At 27.5% G+C, this 23,883-nt stretch overlaps 1 protein-coding gene and 1 long non-coding RNA gene across 4 annotated transcripts in view; one reads left to right on the forward strand and one right to left on the reverse strand.

The window, feature by feature from the left end:
- The window catches only part of LOC107455983 (DNA polymerase gamma, catalytic subunit tam), a 42,754-nt gene extending 23,517 nt beyond the window's left edge, over window positions 1-19,237 (forward strand). For 2 of the 3 annotated variants that reach the window (XM_071184631.1, XM_043053398.2), the window contains exons 12-24: window positions 85-232; window positions 3,136-3,225; window positions 4,869-5,026; window positions 6,671-6,724; window positions 6,804-6,921; window positions 9,260-9,395; window positions 9,511-9,617; window positions 11,688-11,827; window positions 11,912-11,995; window positions 12,106-12,220; window positions 13,375-13,626; window positions 15,890-16,007; window positions 19,020-19,237. In XM_071184631.1, coding sequence (XP_071040732.1) covers window positions 85-232; window positions 3,136-3,225; window positions 4,869-5,026; window positions 6,671-6,724; window positions 6,804-6,921; window positions 9,260-9,395; window positions 9,511-9,617; window positions 11,688-11,827; window positions 11,912-11,995; window positions 12,106-12,220; window positions 13,375-13,626; window positions 15,890-16,007; window positions 19,020-19,090 — 1,591 coding nt within the window. In that variant the 3' untranslated portion in view covers window positions 19,091-19,237. The remainder of the gene's footprint in view (window positions 1-84; window positions 233-3,135; window positions 3,226-4,868; window positions 5,027-6,670; window positions 6,725-6,803; window positions 6,922-9,259; window positions 9,396-9,510; window positions 9,618-11,687; window positions 11,828-11,911; window positions 11,996-12,105; window positions 12,221-13,374; window positions 13,627-15,889; window positions 16,008-19,019) is intronic. The other variant, XR_006226488.2, reaches the window with a different exon arrangement.
- LOC139426319 (uncharacterized) lies at window positions 15,859-18,890 on the reverse strand. Its single transcript, XR_011637560.1, has 2 exons — window positions 18,751-18,890; window positions 15,859-16,053 (listed from the first exon to the last, which is right to left on the reverse strand). It is a non-coding gene; the product is annotated as an uncharacterized lncRNA (long non-coding RNA).
- Window positions 19,238-23,883: the final 4,646 nt, after the last annotated feature.

Consider the following 23,883-nt stretch of genomic DNA (forward strand, 5'->3'; position numbering starts at 1 on the left):
TTTAAATCTTATATAAATTTAGCTGTTTTTATTTTCCCTTATAAATTCTTTATCTTAACAATTTTTTTTACAATTATATTTTAGAAACTTTCTTCATCTTCTTGAATCAAGATCTGTTGATTCCAATCCATCTCAAAATTTGGATGCATTTTGGTCAGTAATTCAAGAACCAAAAGAAAGTAAAGAGGAACAGTCAAAAATGTGGAATGCTATTCTACAAAAGCAGGAACATGTAAATATTAACTTATTCATTTGTTGTAAAGAATGAATTTAAATTATTTCTAGTACTTTGTTTCTGAAGTATCTTTGTTAGTATATTCTAATACGTAGTTGCATATATAAACATAAAACCGTATGTATTGTAAAACAAATGCTTAACATGAGTTCTTGTATTCTTATTATTTCAGAAACATTTTAGTGCAGTAATATGTAAATTATAATTATAACATAAGATAAAATAGGCTAATATAATATGATTATATTCAGAAGCAGTTTTAACAAAATTTTTCATTTATAGTGACTGCTAATACTACTACCAAGTATACAAGGTTAAACTAATGTTTTAACCAAGGGTATCATACTAAACTAATTTTAAATTTTAGAGTCTTAACTAATTTTTTTTTTAACTGCTGTTCCTAAGAAGAGTTTGTTTGTTTGTTTGTTTTTTTACTTATTTTTTCTCACTTTTTATAAAAATTGTGTAAAAACCCCTGATTTACAATAATATTAAAATAAAGTCTATAAAAGTTAAAATAATAATGCATTAATGATAGCTCTATACTGTTCAGGATGCAAAATGAACAATGGAACATTATTATTACATTTGATCCAGTGATCCGATTGTCATGTATTAAGAGGTTAAAAGGCAATCTTTATGGCTGAAGGTGTTAATTTAATGTTGTGTTTTTTTAACCTTGTTTAATTTGTACAGATGATATTTTACGTTAGGAAGTATAAGATGTAAAATATGAGTAAATTTGAAAAATAAAATTCTAATAGTTCAGGCTGGAGAGCTCAGACTCAGTAAACTTTGAACTCCTTAATGTCAATGTCAAGTAATTTACCATATCTTTAAAAATATTTTTGGAAATCAGTATATTTTTGTACACAATTATAAAACTTATCTATCAAAATATAATTGTATGTAAAAATAAATTTTTATCTTTCCTTATTGTTGCTTATTATTTTACTAGTAGTTGAAAACCTTATCTTTGATTTAAAATGTTCACAAATTTTTATCTCATTTTACAGTATGTTTTATGTTATAACAAAATTCAAAATTTGAGCAAGATTGGCTTACTAATATTTTAGCAATTTTGGATTTTGTTATTTAAAATAACATGGTTCAAATCGATGTAAAAAATTAATTTTTGCTGTATTTATTAAGTCTGGTTGATATTCGATTAAATGAGTTTTATAATTATATGCCAAAATTTTTTTGATTTTTATTAAATAACTGCAGATATATAGTGAAGAATGCATTTAGTACAGTTTTGAAGAAAGTGATATTTTGATGAAGTATGAAAGTGAACTTAACATTTAGGGGTATTTTACAGATTGGGACTCCTCTTCCGATACTTAGTTGGTCAAATATTTGAATTCTTCAAAAAGAGATGTTTCTCCGGAGAAAATTCATTTTTGTGTTTGAATTCCTAACTTAAAATATAGTCTATGAATTTTCCAGATTGTGACTCCTTCTTCACTATTTAGAGAGTAAACTATACAAATTTGTCGATAAAAAATATGTTTTTTCAATGAAAATAATTTTTTTTTGTATGATTTTGAACTTTAAATATAATCTACACAAATTAACCATATCCATAAAACCACTAAAATTGCATCATAGTAAAGACAATCATATGATTATATCAAAAGTTAGGTGTGTATTCCATTTTTTTTTTTTTTTTTTTTTTTTTTTTTTTTTTTTTTTTTTTTNTTTTTTTATGTACTGAGATTTTTTATTTTATTTATTCTATACTAAATGGTACAGTAAAAGATCTTAGAAATGCAATTTTATAAACCACAATTCTCTGTAAACTACACTAGCTTTGTGGATGTAATGAATGAAATTTGTAGTTTTAGAAATTTCTGTAACTTAACAAGAAATAATAACTTTTTACATTATTTGCTAAGAGGTTTAAAATTCAAAAGCTGCACAAACCAAATTTGATTTTTTTTTACTAATTTTAATGCTACTGAAAATTCTCACTTTTTTTCTGTAAAAAAATAAACTAAAACACTTATTTCCATATTTTGTGTTTCTAAAATTTTGTAGCTAAATATTTTTTTGAAACATTTTAAGATTGATCTGCTCCTGACTAATTTTCGCAAAGTTAGGTAGTAAGCTTAAAGATAAGTAAAATTATCTATATAACAAAAATATTCCATTAAATGCAATAAACACATGTGTGCATATTTTGTGTTTTTAAAAATTTGTAACTAAAAATTTTTTTAAAGCATTTTAAAATAGATCTGCTTCTGACTAATTTTGGCATATTTAGTAAGTTTCAAATAAAGTGAATTGTTGTTGTTAATTTACGTCGCACTAGAGCTGCACAATGGGCTATTGGCGATGGTCTAGGAAACATCCTGGAGGATGATCCGAAGACATGCCATCACAATTTTGATCCTCTGCAGAGGGGATGGCACCCCCGCTTCGGTAGCCCGACGACCTGCGCGTGAAGTCGAGCACTTTACGGTAGCACAGTTTAACAAGGACCAATACCGCGCATCCTCGGTCCCTACGCAGACTGATCCAAGTGGTCACCCACCCACACACTGACCGCAGCCAGTGATGCTTGACTTCGGTGATCTGCTGAGAACCGTGTCTTAACGATCAGTCCACTGCGGGACTCAAATAAAGTGAAATGCTCTCTATAACACAAAATTCCATAAAATGTAAAGCTCCATTTTCAAGGTTTGCTTTATAAAGATCTTCTATTGTATGTAAATATCAATAAGTTGACTCTTAAAACATAATTATTTTTTTTAAAAAAAAAATTTTTTTAATTTGTTCTGATTCCCTAAAATAAACCCATTCTTAATTCCATGTTTAAGAAAATTATTTTCCCTTAATTTTTTATTATGATTTAAGAAGTTTTGATATTTTAAAGAGAGTTATATTCTTGTTTTTAGGAAGCTGTGAACCAAAAAGATGTTCATTATGGCATTGGACCTCATGATATTGGCATCAACGGTTGCATGTTTTATAAACTTCCACACAAGGTTGTTATATATATATATATGTATACTTTTTATGTAAAATTTGTTTTTCCCAATATAGTGCTATAGTGGATAAATCCACCTTTAAATAAATAGGTTGGAAAATTATCTCATGAAAAATAATTTTTATTATGGGAGGTATTGCAACTTGTCTCCTTTGCTCTTAACACATTTTTAAAATGTTTTGTGATAAAAAAAAGGACTTTTTGCACTCAGTTTTTTGCTGTCTTTTTTGTTATATATCCCCTTACTTTGTATATTAATTTTGTGTCACTTTCATTTTAGTTTTGAGATAGTCTTACAAGATATTTGTTAATTTTAATGTTTTTATAAATATGTTAACTCAAGCAAATTATGATAAAACAATCGTTTTTTCTTAGCTTATTCCAAAATATTTTAAGGCACTTTAAATTCTCCCAATTTGTAGAATAGATATTTTTTAAAGAAGGTGGTATGTATCCATTTTTAAAGTTGATTTTGTAATAAATTTAACTCTTTCTAGTCTATCCTTATATAACTTATATCAATATTCAGTGATCACTATGTTATAAAAATTTTTAAAAAAAAAAGAAAGAAAACACAAAAATTGATCTCTATAAGGAACCCTTACGTTTCATACTAATCAACATGTTCTATTAATACCTGCCATATGAAGTTTAACTTAAAAGTCAATAATATCTCATAAATTGGCTATTAATTTATAACAATTAATTTTATTCATAATTGGAGTGATTTGAAAATATTGCTTTATGAATTGTGAAACTTATCTCTATCTTATGAGATATTCTTGAGTCAGATTCTAGTTTTCCCATCTTTTATTAAAAAAAAATTTGGAGAATTATCTGGATACAAGAAAGTATTATATGAATACCAACTAATTAATATTTTTGACATTTTCTGTTTGTTTTTTTTTATTCATTAAAATGTATTTTATGAAATATAATTGCCAATTTAATTTTGAATGTTTTAGGTATATATATCGATAGATATAGATATACATGCAATATTGATTTCACAATGTTTTTCATAAATAAATGATTCTTAGGTTAAGAAATTATTGAGTTAATTATGAAAAGATTTTGCCCTGGCAAGTGATGCAAATGAGTTTTAACTTCAACAAAAAACGTTTTTATTGCTTTTAAAATAAATATTTATGACACAAGGTTAAGTAAGAATAAGACTTCTGTTCTATAAATTGAATACGTAGCTCTATTTTATTTCATGAAGAAAGCTACTTAGGATAATTCAATGCAATGCTAGGATCATAACTGTGTTTGTGTGCGAAATGTATGTAATGCTGTTTAGACAGAACAAGAGTAGGATAACTAAGATTTTCCTTCAAAAACTGAAATATTTGACAAAAAATTAAATCGAAATAAACTCATTTATCAAACTGATACTAAGGAAAATTATATTGCATAAAAAATATTACATTTCCTTTGATGATATATTTAATAATCTTTCAAAAAATACAATAAGTCAATTTTGTAGCTTAATTGCTTTAAGGTTACACTAAGTGTAGTGAAAATTTTCTTGTGTAACAAATACTTTGTCTTTAATTTATATTATATTCTTTTAATATATTTGTTTTGTACTCTAAAAGAATTAAATATTAAAATCATTTAAGTTTTGTTTTAATAAAATAGGATGGTCCCCAGAAAAGAGTTGGCAATCCCTTGTCCAAGGATTTTCTTACTAAAGTTGAAGACCTTACTCTGAAAACATGGGGTAAAGGGCAAGCTAACAGAGCTCTTTTATTGAGCAAAATGTTGTCTTACTGGAAAAATGCTCATGCTCGAATTATGTAAGAACTATTGCTAATAATTAAAATCATTCTAAGTTCTGTGATTATTTTTTTAATGTAATGGTAACAAATACAGTGTAACCTAAAAACAATGGTCCTTTGTGGGGCTGCTTTCTGTGACCAGTGTTGCTAGATTATCACTATTTAGAGTTATCAACTAGTTTTTTTTTTATTATTTTAGATTATTTTTATCATCCTTTTAGCTTTTCTTGTAAATTGATCAAAATAACTTTCATCAGTTGTAGAGATTTAAAATAGTAGCATTAGATGCATTGAGTCCTTTTGCTAAAAAGCTACTAGGTTCAATTGTTTCAATTATCGAGAAATAAGTATTTTGATTGTTATCTAATGCATTTAAGAGTTAATTATTTCATAAAATCTTTTTTCATTTTTTAAAAACTTTATGCATTTCTTATGTTGTCTCTTTTATCAAATTTTTGAAAAAAGCAAAATATGGTTTAAATTTATATAGAATTACCTAGCTATTGAATATTGTATTTGTGCTATTGATCTAAGTCTATCTAATTTGAACCTGGTAATCAACTACAAGAAGTGCTGAAAATTATTTTGAACTCAACATAATCTTTAGAATAAAGTAATTTTTGTAAATATGAAAACATCTTTGACTACCTACAACTTTACAAGTTTAAGAAACACTTCAACTTCCAAGCCATTATAATTCATTCTGGATTGTCTCTGTAACAAAAGTTTTATTTTTAAAGAAATAATTGTTACCAAAGTGAATTAGTTTCATATTAAAAGTGTTTTTCTTCAGATATTTTATACCATGAATAAATTACTGTTATTCTAGTATTTTGAATCATTTAAAAAAAAATCCTAATTTTTATTCAATAATTATTTTTATCTTTGGGAAATTTAAAAGTTTAAAGTATCCATTAAATTTTATTTATAGTAACATGTACCATTTGATTGGATTTCTCATTGGGAATATTCTTTCTAATATTAAAAATATCAGCAGTGGCTTTGGTCACACATTAAAAAAAGTTTAAATTCAGTGCTTTTTTTTAGTACAATCTGTATTTCAAAGTAATAAGTTATTATACTTAAGTGTGATTGAAGTGTGGATGTATTCATGATTCTATAGAGCAGGGATGGCGAACCAGTGGCATGTGTGCCACTTACGGCACGCGATACAATATTTTGGGCACGCCACTGATCACAAAGTTTACTATGAAGCATATTAACAATTCAATTAAAATTCACAAAAAAAGAACAATTAATGCCAAGAAAGCAATTAATAACCACAAAAAAACAAGCGAACAATAAATAACTAGCAAAAAAAAATTAACTAACATCTTATAACCCTAATATAAGTTATTTGTCATCTAATCTGCAACAACAGAAGTCACACTGATGTTACTTTAAGTTGAGTTACGCGTATAACTGAAACATTGCAAAAGTTGAGAATTGCATTTTTTCGTAGTAAATAAAAAGTTTTGAATTGATAAAATTTAGTATTATTATTTACCCAATAATCACGAAGTCAAAACTATTTGTCGGCACGTCTATGACTTCATTGCAATATATTTTAGAAAAAATGGCACGTTGGTGCATGAAGGTTCGCCACCCCTGCTATAGAGGTTCTGTTTCTTAAAATAAATATGGGATTTTTTCCTTTTGTAGGTCTCAAATGGTAGTATGGCTGAATATGGATGAACTGCCAGAAAATGTCAAAAAGTACTCAGAAAATATGTCTCGATTGTTAAATTAGTTCTTCTAGCTTTGACGATTTATTTAATTTCTTATTTATTTCTAGTGCAAAAGCATTTGATGAAGCAGATAGTTATGGTGCTATTTTGCCTCGACTCATACCTGCTGGGACTGTTACCAGACGAGCAGTTGAACCAACATGGTTAACTGCTAGTAATGCATATGTATGTTTTTTATTACATATGTTGTATTATTTTTGTTTGAAGGTTACAACATCTCCTTGTTTACATCATATTAACATATGATTTACATCAGTATTGGCCATCCTTCTACTTGTGCCATTTTTCTCACGTACACGCTCAGATGTGCTCACCCTTTTTTTAATAATTTGTTTACAAATATATTTAAGACTATTTGATAATTTAATTATTGTACTTAAAGCACTTTCTATTACAGTTTTATAAGCAGTATTTGCTATTAATGCTACTTTTATGCTTATTTTAATTTTGCCAGTCAACAATGTCATATTTTAAACTTGTTGCTGAATGCATTTATTAGTTTATCTTTCATAATCTTGTTTTCTATTTAGTCAATTTCAGTGATGAAAATGCTGCTTCATAAATGTTTTATACAATCTCATTTCAGGGAAATATTGTTTGAGTAATGAGATATTAGTTAGGTGTGAAAAAACTCCTCATAAAATTTTATTTTTAGTAATTAATTGGTTTTGAAATAAATTAATTCTATTTGTATATTACTTTGCATCTAATAATTGTTTTGTTCACTAAGTAAAAATTTATTTATTAGTGCAAGCACATAGTTTTCTTTTTTTAGACAAAATAATGAAAATGACTTTCAATGGAAATCTAGAATAACTTTTTTATTTTCACTTTTCAAGGTTTAAATGCCGTTAGCTATGCCATATTCAGACTACCTTTTCGAGTGTTGCAATTTACTTTAATCCAGATTTTCTAACTGAGCAATTAGCAGAGTTAATTTCATTTTTTTAAATAAATTGATGCAATTTCTTAAGCTTAGAAATAATTTATTCAATATGCCTTGTAGTTTTAAATTTAGATCATTGAATGACTAACAATAAAAATGCTGAAATCAAACACCTAAATATTATACATTAATGAGAGACTTTCATCAGTTAGCGTATTTTCTTGTTATAAAAATGAACAGCAATTTTCAACTGAGAAAGTTTTTCCACACAATCCCTTTTTGATGCATTATACAGTTACATTTTAATACAGAATGAATTAAAATATTTTTCAGGCAAACATATGGTAATTTTGCTAGCTCTTCATCATTACACGCATAGCAGTATATTCACAGGTGTTGCAATTTCAGATTTTGAAACATAATTTTACTTTTTTTAAATTAGTCATATAGTCATCTGCACTTATTTGCATATTGAATAATCAAGTAACCCATTTGCACATGAAAAATTTAATGAACCAAATTATTTTATTTTAAATTATTCTAACATTTCCTCATTTAAAGAACTATTTATGGTTGCTTAATAACATAAAAAAGGGGGAAATTTTTTTAAAGGAATGTTTCACCAAGTAAAATGAAATTTTCAGTTTGAAGAATATGAGAATATTCTTCATCCGTCACTTCATCCGAAACTTCATACCCATTTCCTGCTCCAAACTGGTGTTTTATGAGTTTAAGAATTAATCAAATCTTGTTAGAAGTAATATAGTAAACAACTGGAGGCTATCTTTCTTTGACACGCTTCACTCGACACAATATTGAAAATGTGGGAAGGTTAGAAGTGGAGAAATGTTTATTCATATATGTATCAAAACAGTCTTCAATTACAGGTTTCTTGGAGAGGAAATAAATATTGCGATTTCATATAAATCTTGTATATTATACTTTCCATTAGCATTCATTTTTATCTAAATTAATATATCATTCATATTTTATGATACTAACAACTCTAATTATAAATGTTTATTTATAATCAAAATTAGCTTTTTTCCAAAATAATATACTATGCTTTACTTACCATTCCTAAGTAAATTTTATTAAAGACATAGGATTTAAGATTGAATAAAGCACTCCTCTTTTTTTCTCCTCTTTTAATAACCTGCTTATTTGAATACAGGCCATTATAGTATGCTTTACTTACCATTCCTAAGTAATTTTTTTTAAAAAACATAGGATTTAAGATTGAATAAATCACTCCCCTTTTAATCGAATAACCTGCTTATTTCAATACAATTCTCTGAAGCCAATGGTATTCCTGAAAGCTTGGCTAACTATGTTTCTTATTTCTGTCTGCAATGAGTCTTGACAGACAAGTTTTCAATAACATTTAAATGTTTATCAAATACCCTTACAAAAATGTTGAGACAAATGTGGTGCATAACTGTGTTGTTGTACTATAAAATAATTCTATGAGTATATCAAAAAGAAATTTGTAAGAGCCAACAATATAGATTAGCTATTCCTACTTTACCTTAGCACATCTAAAATACATGTGTGATTTTTTTTTCATAGTCATAAAGTTTCTTTTAAGCTACAATGAAATTTATACTTTATGCTCAGGAAGACAGAGTTGGCAGTGAACTTAAATCTATGATTCAAGCCCCACCTGGATATCATTTTGTGGGAGCTGATGTTGATTCACAAGAACTATGGCTTGCTGCTATATTTGGTGATTCTCAGTTCATCAAATTGCATGGTTAGTACTTATTTTTTAATAAATCCAGTTTTAATTCTCATGATATTAGTGTGAAAAGTGCTTATTCTCAGTTAAATTATACTTTAAATAAGAAAGTATTTTCTTTTCATGTTAGGATGCACAGCTTTTGGCTGGATGACATTGCAAGGAAAAAAATCAGCTGGTACAGATATGCATAGTAAAACAGCTACATCTGTTGGAATTACAAGGGACCAAGCTAAAGTATTTTCATTTCACTATTCATAAATATGTAAATAAAGTTTTGCAGTCTAAGTAGTTAGATTCTATAGTGATTGGGAAAATAATTTTGTAAGATTTTATATGTGATCAGATATTAAGAAGTTATTAAAAGTTGCATTTTTTTATAGAAATGAAAGATTTTGACATAAACAGTTAGATTCTATAGTGAATGGAATAATAATGTAATAATAATATTATTTGAATTTATATGTAAATAGATATTAAGTTATGTTAAAAGTTTTATTATTTTATATCAGTAAAAACTTTATATATAAGCAGTTAGATTCCATAGGTATTAGGAAAATAATGTCATAATAAGTTTATAAGATTATGTCATTAGATGTTAAATTGCATTCTTTTATAACTGTGAAAGATTTTGATCTAAGCAGTTACATTCTGTAGTGATTGAGAAAACAATGTAATAATAATTTTATAAGATTTTATATGTGTTTAGGTTGCAAGTTGATATTAAAAGTTGCATTCTCTTAATAACTAATAACAATTAAAAGTTTTGGATAGTATACAAAACGGCTTACAGACAAAATGCTTAAAGGTGCTTATTTGTGTCTTTGAAGTGCACTTGAAGGTGTGTTTTTTTTCATTGGGTATTTGTAAAAAGTGCTTAATTTTTTCTTTTCAAAAATTAGGGGGTTTTTTTTCATGTCCATTTTTGTTATTGATTACACAGATGCATGTCTTTTCACAATGTTCTGTTCAACATTTTCACTATTAATTTAACCGCAATCCATTTTGGTTTATCATCATCAGTATGGGATGAAAGCGCCAATAATTTTCCATGTTGAATGAATGATACATGGTTTTAATGACAAGGATTCTTGCACTCACACGTGCAACTCTATTACATTTTGCGAGAAGTTTTCAATTTTAGGCTTCATTTCTCATCCTCTGAAATTGAACTGAAAATCTCTCAAATTTTTGCTTATCTTTGGAACAAACTCAACATTGCCAAATTGTTTCCCTTATAGCAAATGAAATTTTTTTTTTGCTTTCTTTATTTCTTTGGTGGTAAAGCGCCATTATCTTCATCACAGGCAAGCCAGTCATATTCTCACAGTGTTCTATTTATAAATCAGAACTACAGTCCTTGAACTTAACTGAAGGATTTTTCCCGTTAAGCGAGTTTCATAACTGTATTATTGGATGAATTTCTATATCTATAATCATAAAGTTTTGTTAAAATTCAATTTCAACTTATAAGTATGGGTTTGCATATTTATTTACTGAGTTAATATCATAATTTCATATATATACTATTAATTTAATATTGATTTTTGTTTCTGTAGAATTTGTTCTTAAATGACTGGAAATATAAAAAAATTTAATATTCAGCTGGACTGTGTGCAAAGATTAAAAAATTCATCCAAAAAAGGTTACATTTACTATTAAATAGCAAAACTATTAAAAATTCTGCTACCAAGTATAACATATATGTTGACTTGATAAGGAACAATGGTAACAAACTCTATATTAAAAAAAAACACAAGAAGACTAAAATGTCTTTAACAGATTGACACTTTTGCATGCTAGTGTACATATATATATGAAACGCTTTCAACAAAGGGAAGAAAAATATTTAAAGCTTAAGCATATCCTAATTAGGATTTCCTTTTTTTTTTTAAAAGTGCTTACAAATATTTTAAAATACTTAAAAAATTTGGCTATGCACCCTGTTTTTAAAAATGCTTCATTTAAATTTTTTTATTATCTAAATCACACTTTAATAAAAACTGGAAAAATTTAACTCTAAGCCAAATCTTTTGAATATCAAAAATTGAAAAGAAAAAAATCATTAACTTTTATAGTTTCAGCAGATATTTTATCAGTTAATGTATTTTTTGTTTAAAGGAAATTACTCGAAATTTAAAAGCATATATGGTTAGAAACATGTAGGAACTATTTACAAACTTTCAAATTTTATTACTATTCATACAATGGCTGTATTTTTTTTCAAGGTTTAGAATCTTTTAAAACGTAAGGAATCATTTTTACATTCAAACAATAAAAGCTATTATCAAAACTTTATTTCATTAGATATTGAACTATGCTCGCATTTATGGAGCTGGAAAATCTTTTGCCCAACGTCTACTAATGCAGTTCAATCATCGTTTGACTCCTGAAGAAGCAAAGCGAAAAGTTAAGAAAATATATTCTGAAACAAAAGGAACACAAAAGTATTATTTTCCTTAATCCTTTCTAATAGTAATTTTTCAGTTTCAAACGTTTAATAAAGTAAATATTCGTAATATTTTTACAAGATATATTGCTGCACCTGATGAAGTTGAAGAAAATCAATATGTTTTTACACCTGGTTCTCAAAGAAGAATCTGGGTTGGAGGTAGGTAAGTACTCTGGTTGATTCAATATTATCCAGCTATGATTTTTCCTTAATATTCTTTTTCTAAGAGAAACAAATCAATGCTTCTTTATTAAATCCTAATTATTATTTTAGTGAATCTGATATGTTCAACAAATTAGAAGAAATAGCTCTCTCTAAAAAGCCAAAAACTCCAGCATTGGAGTGTAGGATCAGTAGGGCTTTGGAACCAAAAGCTGTGGATAAAAATGTAATAAAAAAAATTTAATTTTGTTTCTTAAAATATTATATTTTATATATATGTAAAATGATGCAGTCGGACCGAGCAGGGAAACAGACACAGGATTTTAATTAAATCAGAGTAAGTTTTATTTGATCATTCTTAGTTGAGTGGGAGCGAAAAAGTGATGTTTACTCCATCAGCAAACAGTCTTTCTGGTAGGGAAAATCTTGCAAAAAATCCTAAAATGTCTCTATTTAGGGAAAAGAGGGAAAACTCAGAAATTACAATTGGTTAATGAACTTGCTCGAGTGATTCCCACGGCTTAAAAGGGAAAAAAGATCTTTATTTAAATGTATGCATACTTTGGCTAAAAATAGATTTAGAAACAGGATGTGGCTTTTAAAAGTGTGAGAAAGTATTTCAAATAGAATAATTAATTAGTAATAAAGTAGGAGTTGTTTTATAGCAAAGAAACTAACATAAAAAGATTAATAAAAGGCTTTTTATGTTACATATATATATATATTTTTTTTTTTTTTCCTTTAACTATTTCAAACCACTTTAACAAAGACCAGATGACTATAAAATAATATAACCCAAAGTAAGTAAAACTAGATAAGTTTAAATTAGATAGCCGTATTAAATATTATATACTTTTACAGCATTGCATTTCTAAATTTTCAAATTCCTGTTACTAATTTTCTAAATTTTAAATGCCTATTCTAATAAGTTAGTTTGTTTTGGAATGTGTAAAATTGAATGTCTTCAATTATGTTAATACCTCTTATCAAGAGGTTAAAAAAACAAATGGCAATAAACATCCACTTAAGCATTATTTTTTAAAGATAATAAAACTAAAAAGATTTAAATTAAGCTAACATAATGCAAAGAGATTATATAAGGAAGTTGCTGTAACAATTATGGATAATTATAGATATAATGAAATCAAATAATTTACAAATATCATACTAAAATGTCTGACATGCATGATTAATGCAATATCACATATATATCAGTGTTGTGCTGATTCTTACATAATTTGCAAAGAATATTAATCAATATAAAATTGTTATATTAAATGTATTGGGGTGTGTATTCAGCATTGCATTTTAATATTTAGAATTTTGAAAGCACTGATATGATTTGCAATTAATAAGACATGTATATATATATCATTACAGTTTATGACTAGTCGTATCAATTGGGTAGTACAGAGTTCTGCAGTGGATTTTTTGCATCTTATGTTAGTTTGTATGAAATGGCTATTCAAGGAATTTGAAATAGAAGGCCGTTACTCCATCTGCATCCATGATGAGGTTAGATACCTGGTGAAAAGTGAAGATAGATATCGAGCAGCTTTAGCTTTACAAATCACTAACTTATTAACAAGATGCTTCTTCACAGCTAAACTGGAAATGAATGATTTACCACAAGTAATTACAGCTTTTAATATAATTTATGTAATATTTTTTTATCAAAGTGACCACACACACTCTCTTTCTGAAAGCAGAGAAAATTTAATTCTGAAGAGATTTGAAACTAATACTTTATATTAGAATATTGGCAGTATAATCAATCATTCTAACGTTTATCCGAACTTGTTTCAGTCTAATTTTAGGCAATGAATCTGTTTCTTATTGCCAATCATATCTCATAAAAAAATTAGCTAATAGTGTTATCATTTATTTACCTTGTCAGTAGTGCTATTTTAATAAATAATTTGTATAGTTTTACTTTCACTTTTTATTTAACTGTTATTTAAATAAAATTTCTTAAAATATTAAAATTATTAATATTTTTGAAAATTTATTTATTCCTTATCCTTTTGTTAAATTAATAATAATTTTTTTAAATAGAATGTTTTGGTTTATTATCATGAAATTTTGGATATGAAAAAATAAACAATTTTAGATCGAACAATAACAATTTTATATTTTTAAATTAATATTTAAAATATACTAATTTAAGTCTTGAAAGTTTTAAAATTCAACTGTTAAAATCTCATATGTATTTTTTTTATTGAGATAGACTTCCATGTTTTAATTTATTATATAACTAAATATTTGTCAAATAAAAATTTGTTATTTTCCATTCATACATATTAAATTGTAAATTGTATTCTTATTTTAGAATTGCTAGAAAATGTTTTCTACTTATGAGTGCCTGAAAAGAACTTTAAACAAAAATTTCTTCTTTGAGTTGAACAATCTATGAAACACTTCTTTTTTTCTTATTCAAATAAATTTTTAATTTCAAAGAAAACAAAACAATATTTTACAACAGAGTGGCACTTGTTTTCTTCAGTAAGCTGATAATTACTCTTACATCATTGTTTTATCATTATTTTCTCTTTTTTCATTATTTAGTGTTTGAAAATATATTAATTAAAAGTTTAAGATTAGTAGCACAATATTGATAATGTTTAAGTAAAGATTACAATAGCCAACTTTAATTAGCTTTCATTCATTTATAATGAAGCTGCCTACTGCAACTTATCTGTTGCTCCTATGATTCAAGTTAATAGGCTTGGGTTATCAGGTATCTTCAGACAAATTTGACATATTATTCACCATTTTGAATTAAGTTCCTTGTCTATTTTAGCATTTAAAGTAATATCTATAGCTTGTGAGAAATATAAAGTTTTTATTTTGTTTGATATTTCCCTAATGCTATTGAGGATATCGAAAACAGAATAATCCTTTTGAAAATTGTTTCTTTACCTTTTACCTATAGAAAGCTACAGAAAATTATCCCTCTGGAAAAATATCACTAGAGGTTAGCATTTGTGTATTTATACCAATATTTGGCCTATTTCTTAAGTATATTTAGTATGCTGATATTAAAATTTAAAATAATTATTAAAATGAAAATTACACTTTTTTCCCAAGATTTAAGTTCTGATCTTTTATAATAGTTAGATAAGTTTTTAGTTTTAAAAAAATTGTGCAAAAATACTACGAGCAAAATGTATTGGTTATGGCCAGGGAATCAGCCATATACTTATCTATTACCGTAAATATTTTTAAAACCTGATTGGTAATCGTTGTTGATCGATAGTGATCAATATTTTTGGAAGAAATTATGCACTTGTATAGAATATTATATGATTGTCATTAAATATAAATATATTAAATTTGTAATTAGCAACTATTGTTAATAATTACATAATTGGTGGTAATTAATTTTTTTTGAAAGAAATTACTTTTTAAAAAAATTAAGCATTTTTTCAAGTTACTAAACTGGAAAAGGAATTTCTTTTTTTTCTTACCTAATACAGACATAAATTTTGCTAGTACTTTATACATTGTACTTACTACTATGCACTGTAAGTTGTAGTTTGCTGTACTGTATATTTATCCTTTTCTTTACAAGGTCTACTGTTTTTTAGTAGTAAAAAATTCAGACTTGTTTAATTAAGATCTTGAAATGTGTATGATTTTTATTTCATTACATTTTTTAATTGCTGAAAATTATCAGTATTATTTATTTTTATTGAAATATATGTCTACATTCTCTACGCCTTAATTTAGTCTCTTTAATCTTTCACTAAACAGTATTCGAATAGAAAAGTTTTATTATTAGCACTTTTTTCTTCCGAATGCTTTTCAAAGAGTTTAAAACTTACATAAATTCCATAGTTTACAACTTCATAACATATTAATACATTTCTCTGGTATTTATAAATTTTATTTATAGTCAGTGGCATTCTTCAGTTCTGTTGATGTTGATACTGTCTTGAGGAAAGAAGTGAACATGGATTCAAAAACTCCTTCTAATCCTCATGGTTTAGAAAAAGGCTATGGGATTCCTCCAGGTATGCTTTCATTTATTTTCATAAGTGGGTGTGGGTGCAAGTTTTACTTAATAAGAAAGGAAATCAAAATTATTAGAAAAGCAATTAAAACTAGACTTCGAAATATGCCATGCAGCAGAAATTCCATAAGAAAATTGAAACCAATAGAAAATATAAAGAAATAAACAATGAAAAATATAAAAATGACAACCGGCGCTAACATCGTCAGGGGGTACCAGCCCTGAAAAAACACAAAATAAAGAAAAGAGCAAGAAATATTTCTTGTTCTTTTTTTTCTTCCTTTTGCACATTAGATTAGGGGGCATTGTCTTTTCGTTAATTTCAGTTTAGTTGAGGTATTTGTAGTACTATGTTGTGTTCTTTGGTTTTGGGATTTATTATTTTAAAGTAAGTTTTTGAACGTTGTTTCCTTTTTTATTAATTGAAATATTATACTTTTGCATTGTGGCTGGGTGGCGCAGTTGGTTTGTTGTCGGCCTTCTGAACCCAAGTCTGCGGGTTTGATCTCCGGCCCAGACACCGGATTTTCGGAATGCAGAAAATCCTCAGCGGCCATGTCGTATGATTATGCGGCATGTAAAAGATCCATGGAGTGCCTCATTGGCTCTTGGCATTTCCGGCAAAATTAAATTCCTAGTGCACTTTAGCATCCAAATAGAGTCTCGGTGCTGCCATCTAGTGTGGCAGAAACTGAACGTCCAAATTAACATGACCAACGGTATCTCACCCATTGTGGTGGTCCTGAAAGAGTGGATACCACCTCTGGAGAACGCACTAGGTCTGCTCATTGGCAAGACCGATTGTGCAGCTCATTGGAAATTTAAAAAAAACTTTTGCATTTGTTTTTGTATTCTTTTTTCTCTCTTTCTTGACTTTTGTCAAGGACTTGACTTTGACTTTGAGATACAGAGAAAGCAACTTAGACATTTGTCATACTCTCTCAATAGAAAAGGTTTTGTGTTTAATGACTTCCGGGGCTGTTACCCCCTAACGACGTCAGCTTCGGTTGCCTTTTTTATATTTTTCGTTGTTTACTTCTTTATATTTTCTACAAGCTTTACTTATTTAGTTTGGTAAATATAAGTTATAATACATTATTTGTATTTCTTTTAAGTGAATAGTTTACTGAAAATAATTTTTTTGTGAATATAAATTTGAGTTAACGCCTTAATATAAATTTTGTATGACGTTAAGGGTAACGTATATTCATTACAAAACAATATGCAAAAATCGTGAGCGATCTTTTGGAGATAAAGTCAGTGATTACTTGATATTCCCCTGTAGATTTAAAAAAGCTAAATTTGTCAGGGTTTTTTTTTCACCTATTCTAAGATGTGGCAAACAATTTTTATTAAAAGGTATGATAAAATATTTAATATCACAACAAAACCTTTTTCACTCTGCTTAAGCACAATTTATAAATAAATAAATTAAAATCAAATTATATTTTTTGTGTCATAATTTTTACTTTTAGCACTTACTTCAGTTACTCTTAACTGCTTCCAGAAACTGTCTTTACCATGACAGCCTTTCAATCCAATTGTGAAAAAACGCAGCCAGCGTCTTCAATGCATTGCCAGATCCCATACACCAAAAGCAACAACTAAAATGACTTACACATTGTGTTGAGAAGTTTTACCTACTCTTCTTTACTTCTTCATTGCTTTCTCTGACCATCACCTTTTTTGGCAAGATGACATCATAGTATGAATTTTTCGGTCTCGGGAACAAGAACTTTTATGAACATGGAATCGACAAGGGGACTAACAAAAGCAGCTTAGAATGAAATAATTGGTGACTAAAAATAAAATAACTGGTATATTGAAAGCTATAAGAGTATCCTACCTCCTAGAATGGAACTTACTAGCATAATGGTGTAACGAAAGATTGAAACAGCTAGCCTTTTTTTTATGTTGAGGAACCGAACACATTTACTATTTTCCTTCAATACAAAGTAGCCTTCATGTGAAAGTTGTCAATGATCAAAGAATTAGTAACGTTGCTCAGGAATGGAGAAGCTGTCAAGTGATTTAAGTTGCACAGAATGCAATCCAGTGACTCGGGTATGCCTTTACTGCGAAGGTTAACAATTCTGAAATTTTCAGAGAAAATCTGCCATTGAGATCAATGGGTATGGGATCACGTGACGCTGATTACTTATCAATAAAAGTACCAAGAATTTTTTCCTCTTTCTTCTTGGCCGACTTGCTTCACCCACCCATTGACTCCCAAGAACAATTTTTCACTCGGGTGTGAATTTGAATTTCCGCTCGGGCTCCGTTTCTTTTTATCATTGCTCTATTTATTTTTTTATTTACTCTATGTTATTGTTCATCTTCGTTTCTTTTCATCATTGCTCTATTTATTTTTTTATTTGCTCTATGTGATTATGGATCTCAATCAGGCCTAAAATTATTCTCGTGTTGTAAATTAGAATTTGTTACACATTTGAAGATAATGTCATAAACATGCCATATTTTAACAAAAAAAATTACAGTTAAAATGAGAACAAAAATACCATTTTCGGAGCAAACTGCTATTGATCTTCTATTTCAGAATATATTTTGTGTTCAATTATTTTCTAATAAATCTATGCTTATTGCATAACTCTTGCACGAAGCCCATGAAAGATTAAATCAGCAGAGATGCTGCACATCATATTAAGTTTACTTTTAAATACAGATAAGAAATCCGAATCAGAAATTGCAGTAATGTACGAACTTAAATTTAAACTCTTACTTACTTACTTATCCTCTACGTGCCTTGGGCACTTAAGGCCTCTAGCATATCCCTCCAACGCCTCCTGTCTTTAGCAATAGATCTTGCTTCCTCCCAGCCAGATATTCTACATTCTTTTAATTCGCCCAAAAACATGCGCTGGATGGTAAGTCTGGGTCTTCCTCTTGTTCTTTTACCATCAGGGGCCCATGTAAGCGCAACAGATGACATTTTTTCTTTGGGCATTCTAAGGATATAAAATTTAAACTCTAAGTGTTATATATTTTGCTTTAGGTGAAGCTTTGGATATATTTGCTGTTCTTCAAAAAACAAATGGAAGCATACTTCCTCCGAAAATAGCATGAGCTAACATCTAGATATCATCATCAATAATGGTCCTGGACAACATCATCAATAACAGCGCTGTTGTCATACTAATTCATTGTATAAATTTCCATATTATGTTTCTAGTGTATTAGTGTTTTCTAGAAATAAAGACTTTTTGTACATATTATTTTTTATTTATTTTGTGCAAAAGATGTACAGAGCTCGAAAATATAAATGAAACCCTCTTAATAACTTTTTATCTAATTATCGGATTTTCATGTACTAATGTTCCATATTAATGGTTCATAGGGGAGTGACCTCAAATGTGCTAATTAGTTAGTGCAGACGATATTTTAAGTTACAAAATCAGACATGATTTTAAATATCTGACTTTTTTGAAGTTCGATTTGCCAGGGACTATTTGAAGCTATATTTATAAAGAAAAGCTATATTTTTTTTTTCAAAGATGTACGTTTTTGTGTTTGATTTCGTAACTTCTGCACTAGCTATATTACGTTTTGGGTCACCCGATCATTTGATCAAAAGTTATTCAGGATGTTTCATTTACTTTTTTGCACTGTGTACTTGATACAGATATCATGAAAAACATTTTTTTATTAAATTAAATGTAGTTTAGATTAATAACAAAGTATTTTATTAAAAAGTATCTCAAATAAGCACAACACAAATCAAAAAATCTTACTTGCAAATTTTAATGGAACTACAAATGGCTGACGGGTTTACCCATATGCTACCAATAAAATCTTATCAATATATCAAAAAAAATAGTAATAAAATTCGATTTTCTGTCATTTTTCCTCTTAAAAACAGTTGATAAATTTTAAAATTAGTGTGATACAAGTGACTAATGTAGGGCAATTATCTTGTCCTATATTGTTCCTTTAGTTTGATTTCATTCAAGTCAAGTTTCACTATTATGCAGTCAATTTGTGATATCTCAAATCTAGTGATTGATCTATCAAAAGTTTGACTTACTCTTAGTTTAAATTTCATATTATTTAAGGATTGATTAATTGCTTACTCATCAACTCCAACAATTGTTTTATAATTAATTTTACCACAAATTGTTATGTCTAAATTAAAAACTATTTCATTAAAATATTTCAAAAAATTTCATTGTTTTGAAACAGATTGTGTTCTTTTAGCTATTTAACTATACAACTTTTTTAAAATTCAATCTCTCAGGAACAATTCGACCGATTCCTTTCAATTATTGTATTTTGCCATAAAAATTACAATGCATCATTTTAAATCAAATTCTCTATAAATGATGTCTACCTTACAATTCAAAATTTTTTCGACTGTTATTTAATAAATAATTAGTAAAAATAATTTTTTGCATAGGATTACCACTGCATAAACAAATTTCATAATTTTAAAAAAAAAAATTCGATTCGTTTAAAAAGTTCTTGGACATACGGAACGAAGATATTTGCAGAAAATAAAACTAATAAGTGGTCCAAACTTTAGACCACTCGCCTGACCAAACTATCGAATTTCTTAGAGAATGCTATCTGATTTCTTTGCTTGAAATATTGTCTGCACATTCAAAGTATGAAATTGATTCAAGCAAATTTTAAGAAAAAAAGTTAAAAATAATAAGTCCAAATGATTGGTATGTCAATTATGGAGCCAAAATGGAATTATTTAAATTCTCTTCACAAATTAATTAGCATATTTGATGTCACCCCTTCACGTTTGAGTCCTAGTACGTGAAAATCCGGTTAAAGATTATCAAAAATCGCTTATTTTTTGCAATCGCTTATTTGTTTCGCTTATTTTTTGCGACTGAACCTGTCTTTAAAAGCAAGATCTCCAAATTCTAGAAAATATTTTTTTAAGTTTTCCATATAATATTAGAACTAAGCAAAATTTTTATTTAAAAAATTTAATATTATACTTCCATTTTTGGAGGAAAAAAAAATTATAGAACAAATTCAAAATATTTCTTACAATTTCAAAATTTGGTACTCGTAAAAAATATTTGTGTCCCAAAAAGAGTTTTTTTTTTCGGAGGGGGAATCTGTGAAATTAATTTTTCTAGTGTCCCTTGTTACGTTTTCTCTCTATTAAACTATAATATGAGATCCCCCGCGGAACCATTAAGCTAGTACATGAAAATCCGATGATTAGATCAAAAGTTATTCATGGTGTTTTTTTTTTTTTTTTTTCTCTTGACCTGGACAAACGATGCGCAAATTAAAAAAATGGAACACCATGAATAACGTTTGGTCTAATGATCGGAGTTTCACATTCTAGGACTTTCTCTTAATGATTCGAGGGCGTGACCTCAAATATGCTAATTAATTAGTGTAGACGATACTTTCTCTGAATAAACATAACGTTCTTTCGACTGACTTCCAGCACTTAGAATAAGAGAGGTTAGCCGCAATCTGGTCCCGATAGTTTCGTCAGGAGAGCCGTCAAAAGTTTAAATCATTAATGTTAATTTTACTTTGTCTAATTTCGCCATGTTTCAAGAAATTTTCTGCAATTATAAAATTCGTTTATCTAAAGATTCCATGCAAAATATAACCTTTAATAATTATTTATTATTATTATTATTTATTTTTTTTTACATTTTATTCAATAATGGTAATAAATAGATTTTGAATTGTGGGGTATAAAAAGTTTTACATAATTTTAAAGAATATAATTACTATAAATTACAAAATTTAAGCGAAGTGGTAAAAAAAAAATTCAATTGTAATGTCTGGTTTTTTACATCATTTTAAAGAATATAATTTTATACTACAAATTACAAAGTTTGCTCAAAAACGGTCGAATAGTTCTAAAGAAATCAAACTTTTAATATACGATTTTTTTTTTTTAAAGTTTGACCACTCAGAATCTATTTGACCGATTCCGTTCTAATTTTGTATTATGCCATTTAAAATTAGGTTTCTTTATATAATAAAATAATGTATAACTTACAATTCAAAATTTTTTCGACCATTATTATATTAAATAATTATAAAGTTTAACAAAAATTTCTTCACATGGGATTATCTTTAGATAAAGGAATTTTATAATTGCAAAAGTTTTAGATTAGCTTAAAAAAGTACTTGAGGAATGGCGAAATTCGCAAAAAAATAAAATTAACATTAAGTATTCTAAACTTTCGACAGCTCTTCTGACTAAACTCACAATTTTTCAAGAATAAGGGTCAGTAATCTGGAATCAGCTGGGAAAAAAAGGAATGTTTANTATTAAAAAAAAAAAAAAAAAGTATGTTTTCTGTGATTTTGTAACTTCAAATATCATCTGCGCTAATTAATTAGTATATTTGAGGGTAATTAATTAGTATAATTGCTAATTAATTAGTATATTCGAACTGTTAAGTTTAAATCATAGTACGTGAAAATCCGATCATTAGATCAAAAGTTATTCTGAACACTTTTAAGATCACGCAAGCATGTCCCAACTCTTTCCATTTATTTATCTGATTGATTTGTGTCAACAGAAACTGAAAAGTAGAACAGAGTACGGAAATGGCTATTCACTTTTTTGAACATTTTGTAAATTTGAAAAATATTTTTTCGTGTGCTGAGCCTATCGGAAATTTTTTAAGAATTTTCATACCAGCAGTTTTTTGCCGTAATTCATACTTTTAAAAAATTAGAAAAATTTAATGAAAATATTTTTTTTTTAAATAAATATGATATAAGTTTTTTTTTTTACATGAAATGCACAATGTGAGCAAATTTTAGTTCATCATAGCAATACATTTAAAAGTGCAAGTTCTGCGCTCTATTTATCTATTTAATCATCATCGCCAGAAAAGAAAAATTTTAATTTATTGAACTTCCAGTGGAGTACAAGTGTACTTGTTCACACTACGTGCAATCCTTGCTCACATGCTTCAATTTAAAAATGTGAACGGTGTCTGACACAAAATAAGGAAGAAAAGTAATCAATAAATAAGCTGAAGAATAAGACTAGATTATTGGAGATACCTCGCAGGTTCATAAACTGCATATTAATCTTAAAAAAAATAAACAAATATAAAAAAAGACATGCTTCTTATCGAACTATATCTCTAAAACTGTTCCCCCTTCTTTTTACTGTGGGTAAAGGCTTGTGCTCTGTGTCTGCTTGAACGGGAAAGTCAAAAGCTTGGCCAAAGAATACCTAAGGAGGCCTTTTCATTTCAATTCCAACCTTCAGTAAGGATAGGTTCGAATAGGGACGAAAAATATAGCACCTCCAAAACCAGTTCCACTGTCTCCCCTACATTTTTTGTGGGGGTGCGTGTGTTAAGTAACCCGAGACTAATCACTGTCACAGAAGGGGAATTGAAACCTGCGGGGGTCAACTAGCTTTCAAAAGATATCAGAAGAAACTCACTCTTCATCTTATATTATGCTTCTTCTCTTTCTAAGATAAACTTAAAAAATATTTTTTTTAACTCTAAAACGACTTTATTTATTTTCAAAATAGTTTTATCATTTTATTTAACATGCACTTTTTCTAATTATATCTTGAATTGTTTATTATTTTGATTTGATTATTTAGAGAACTAATAATAACCAGAGTATTTAAATTTATAAAATTTTACTATGTAGTCATATGAAAGTAATTCATATAAAGTAACTACATTAAAAATAAATTTATATTTTCTCTATAGATCAAATAAAGTTTGTTAATTTTTTTAAAATTGATTTGCTAATTTTTAAAACTTTTTATGTTAAAGTAAAACCTTGAGTTCAAGATTTTATTTTTTTATTACGTATTTAATTTTCTTCTTTCAATTACAATTCAAATACAAATATTTTTCACAATCTTTTTTTAATTTTAATTAATTTTTTTT

This window comes from Parasteatoda tepidariorum, chromosome 8 (assembly GCF_043381705.1).
Source record: "Parasteatoda tepidariorum isolate YZ-2023 chromosome 8, CAS_Ptep_4.0, whole genome shotgun sequence".
NCBI classification, from domain to species: domain Eukaryota; kingdom Metazoa; phylum Arthropoda; class Arachnida; order Araneae; family Theridiidae; genus Parasteatoda; species Parasteatoda tepidariorum.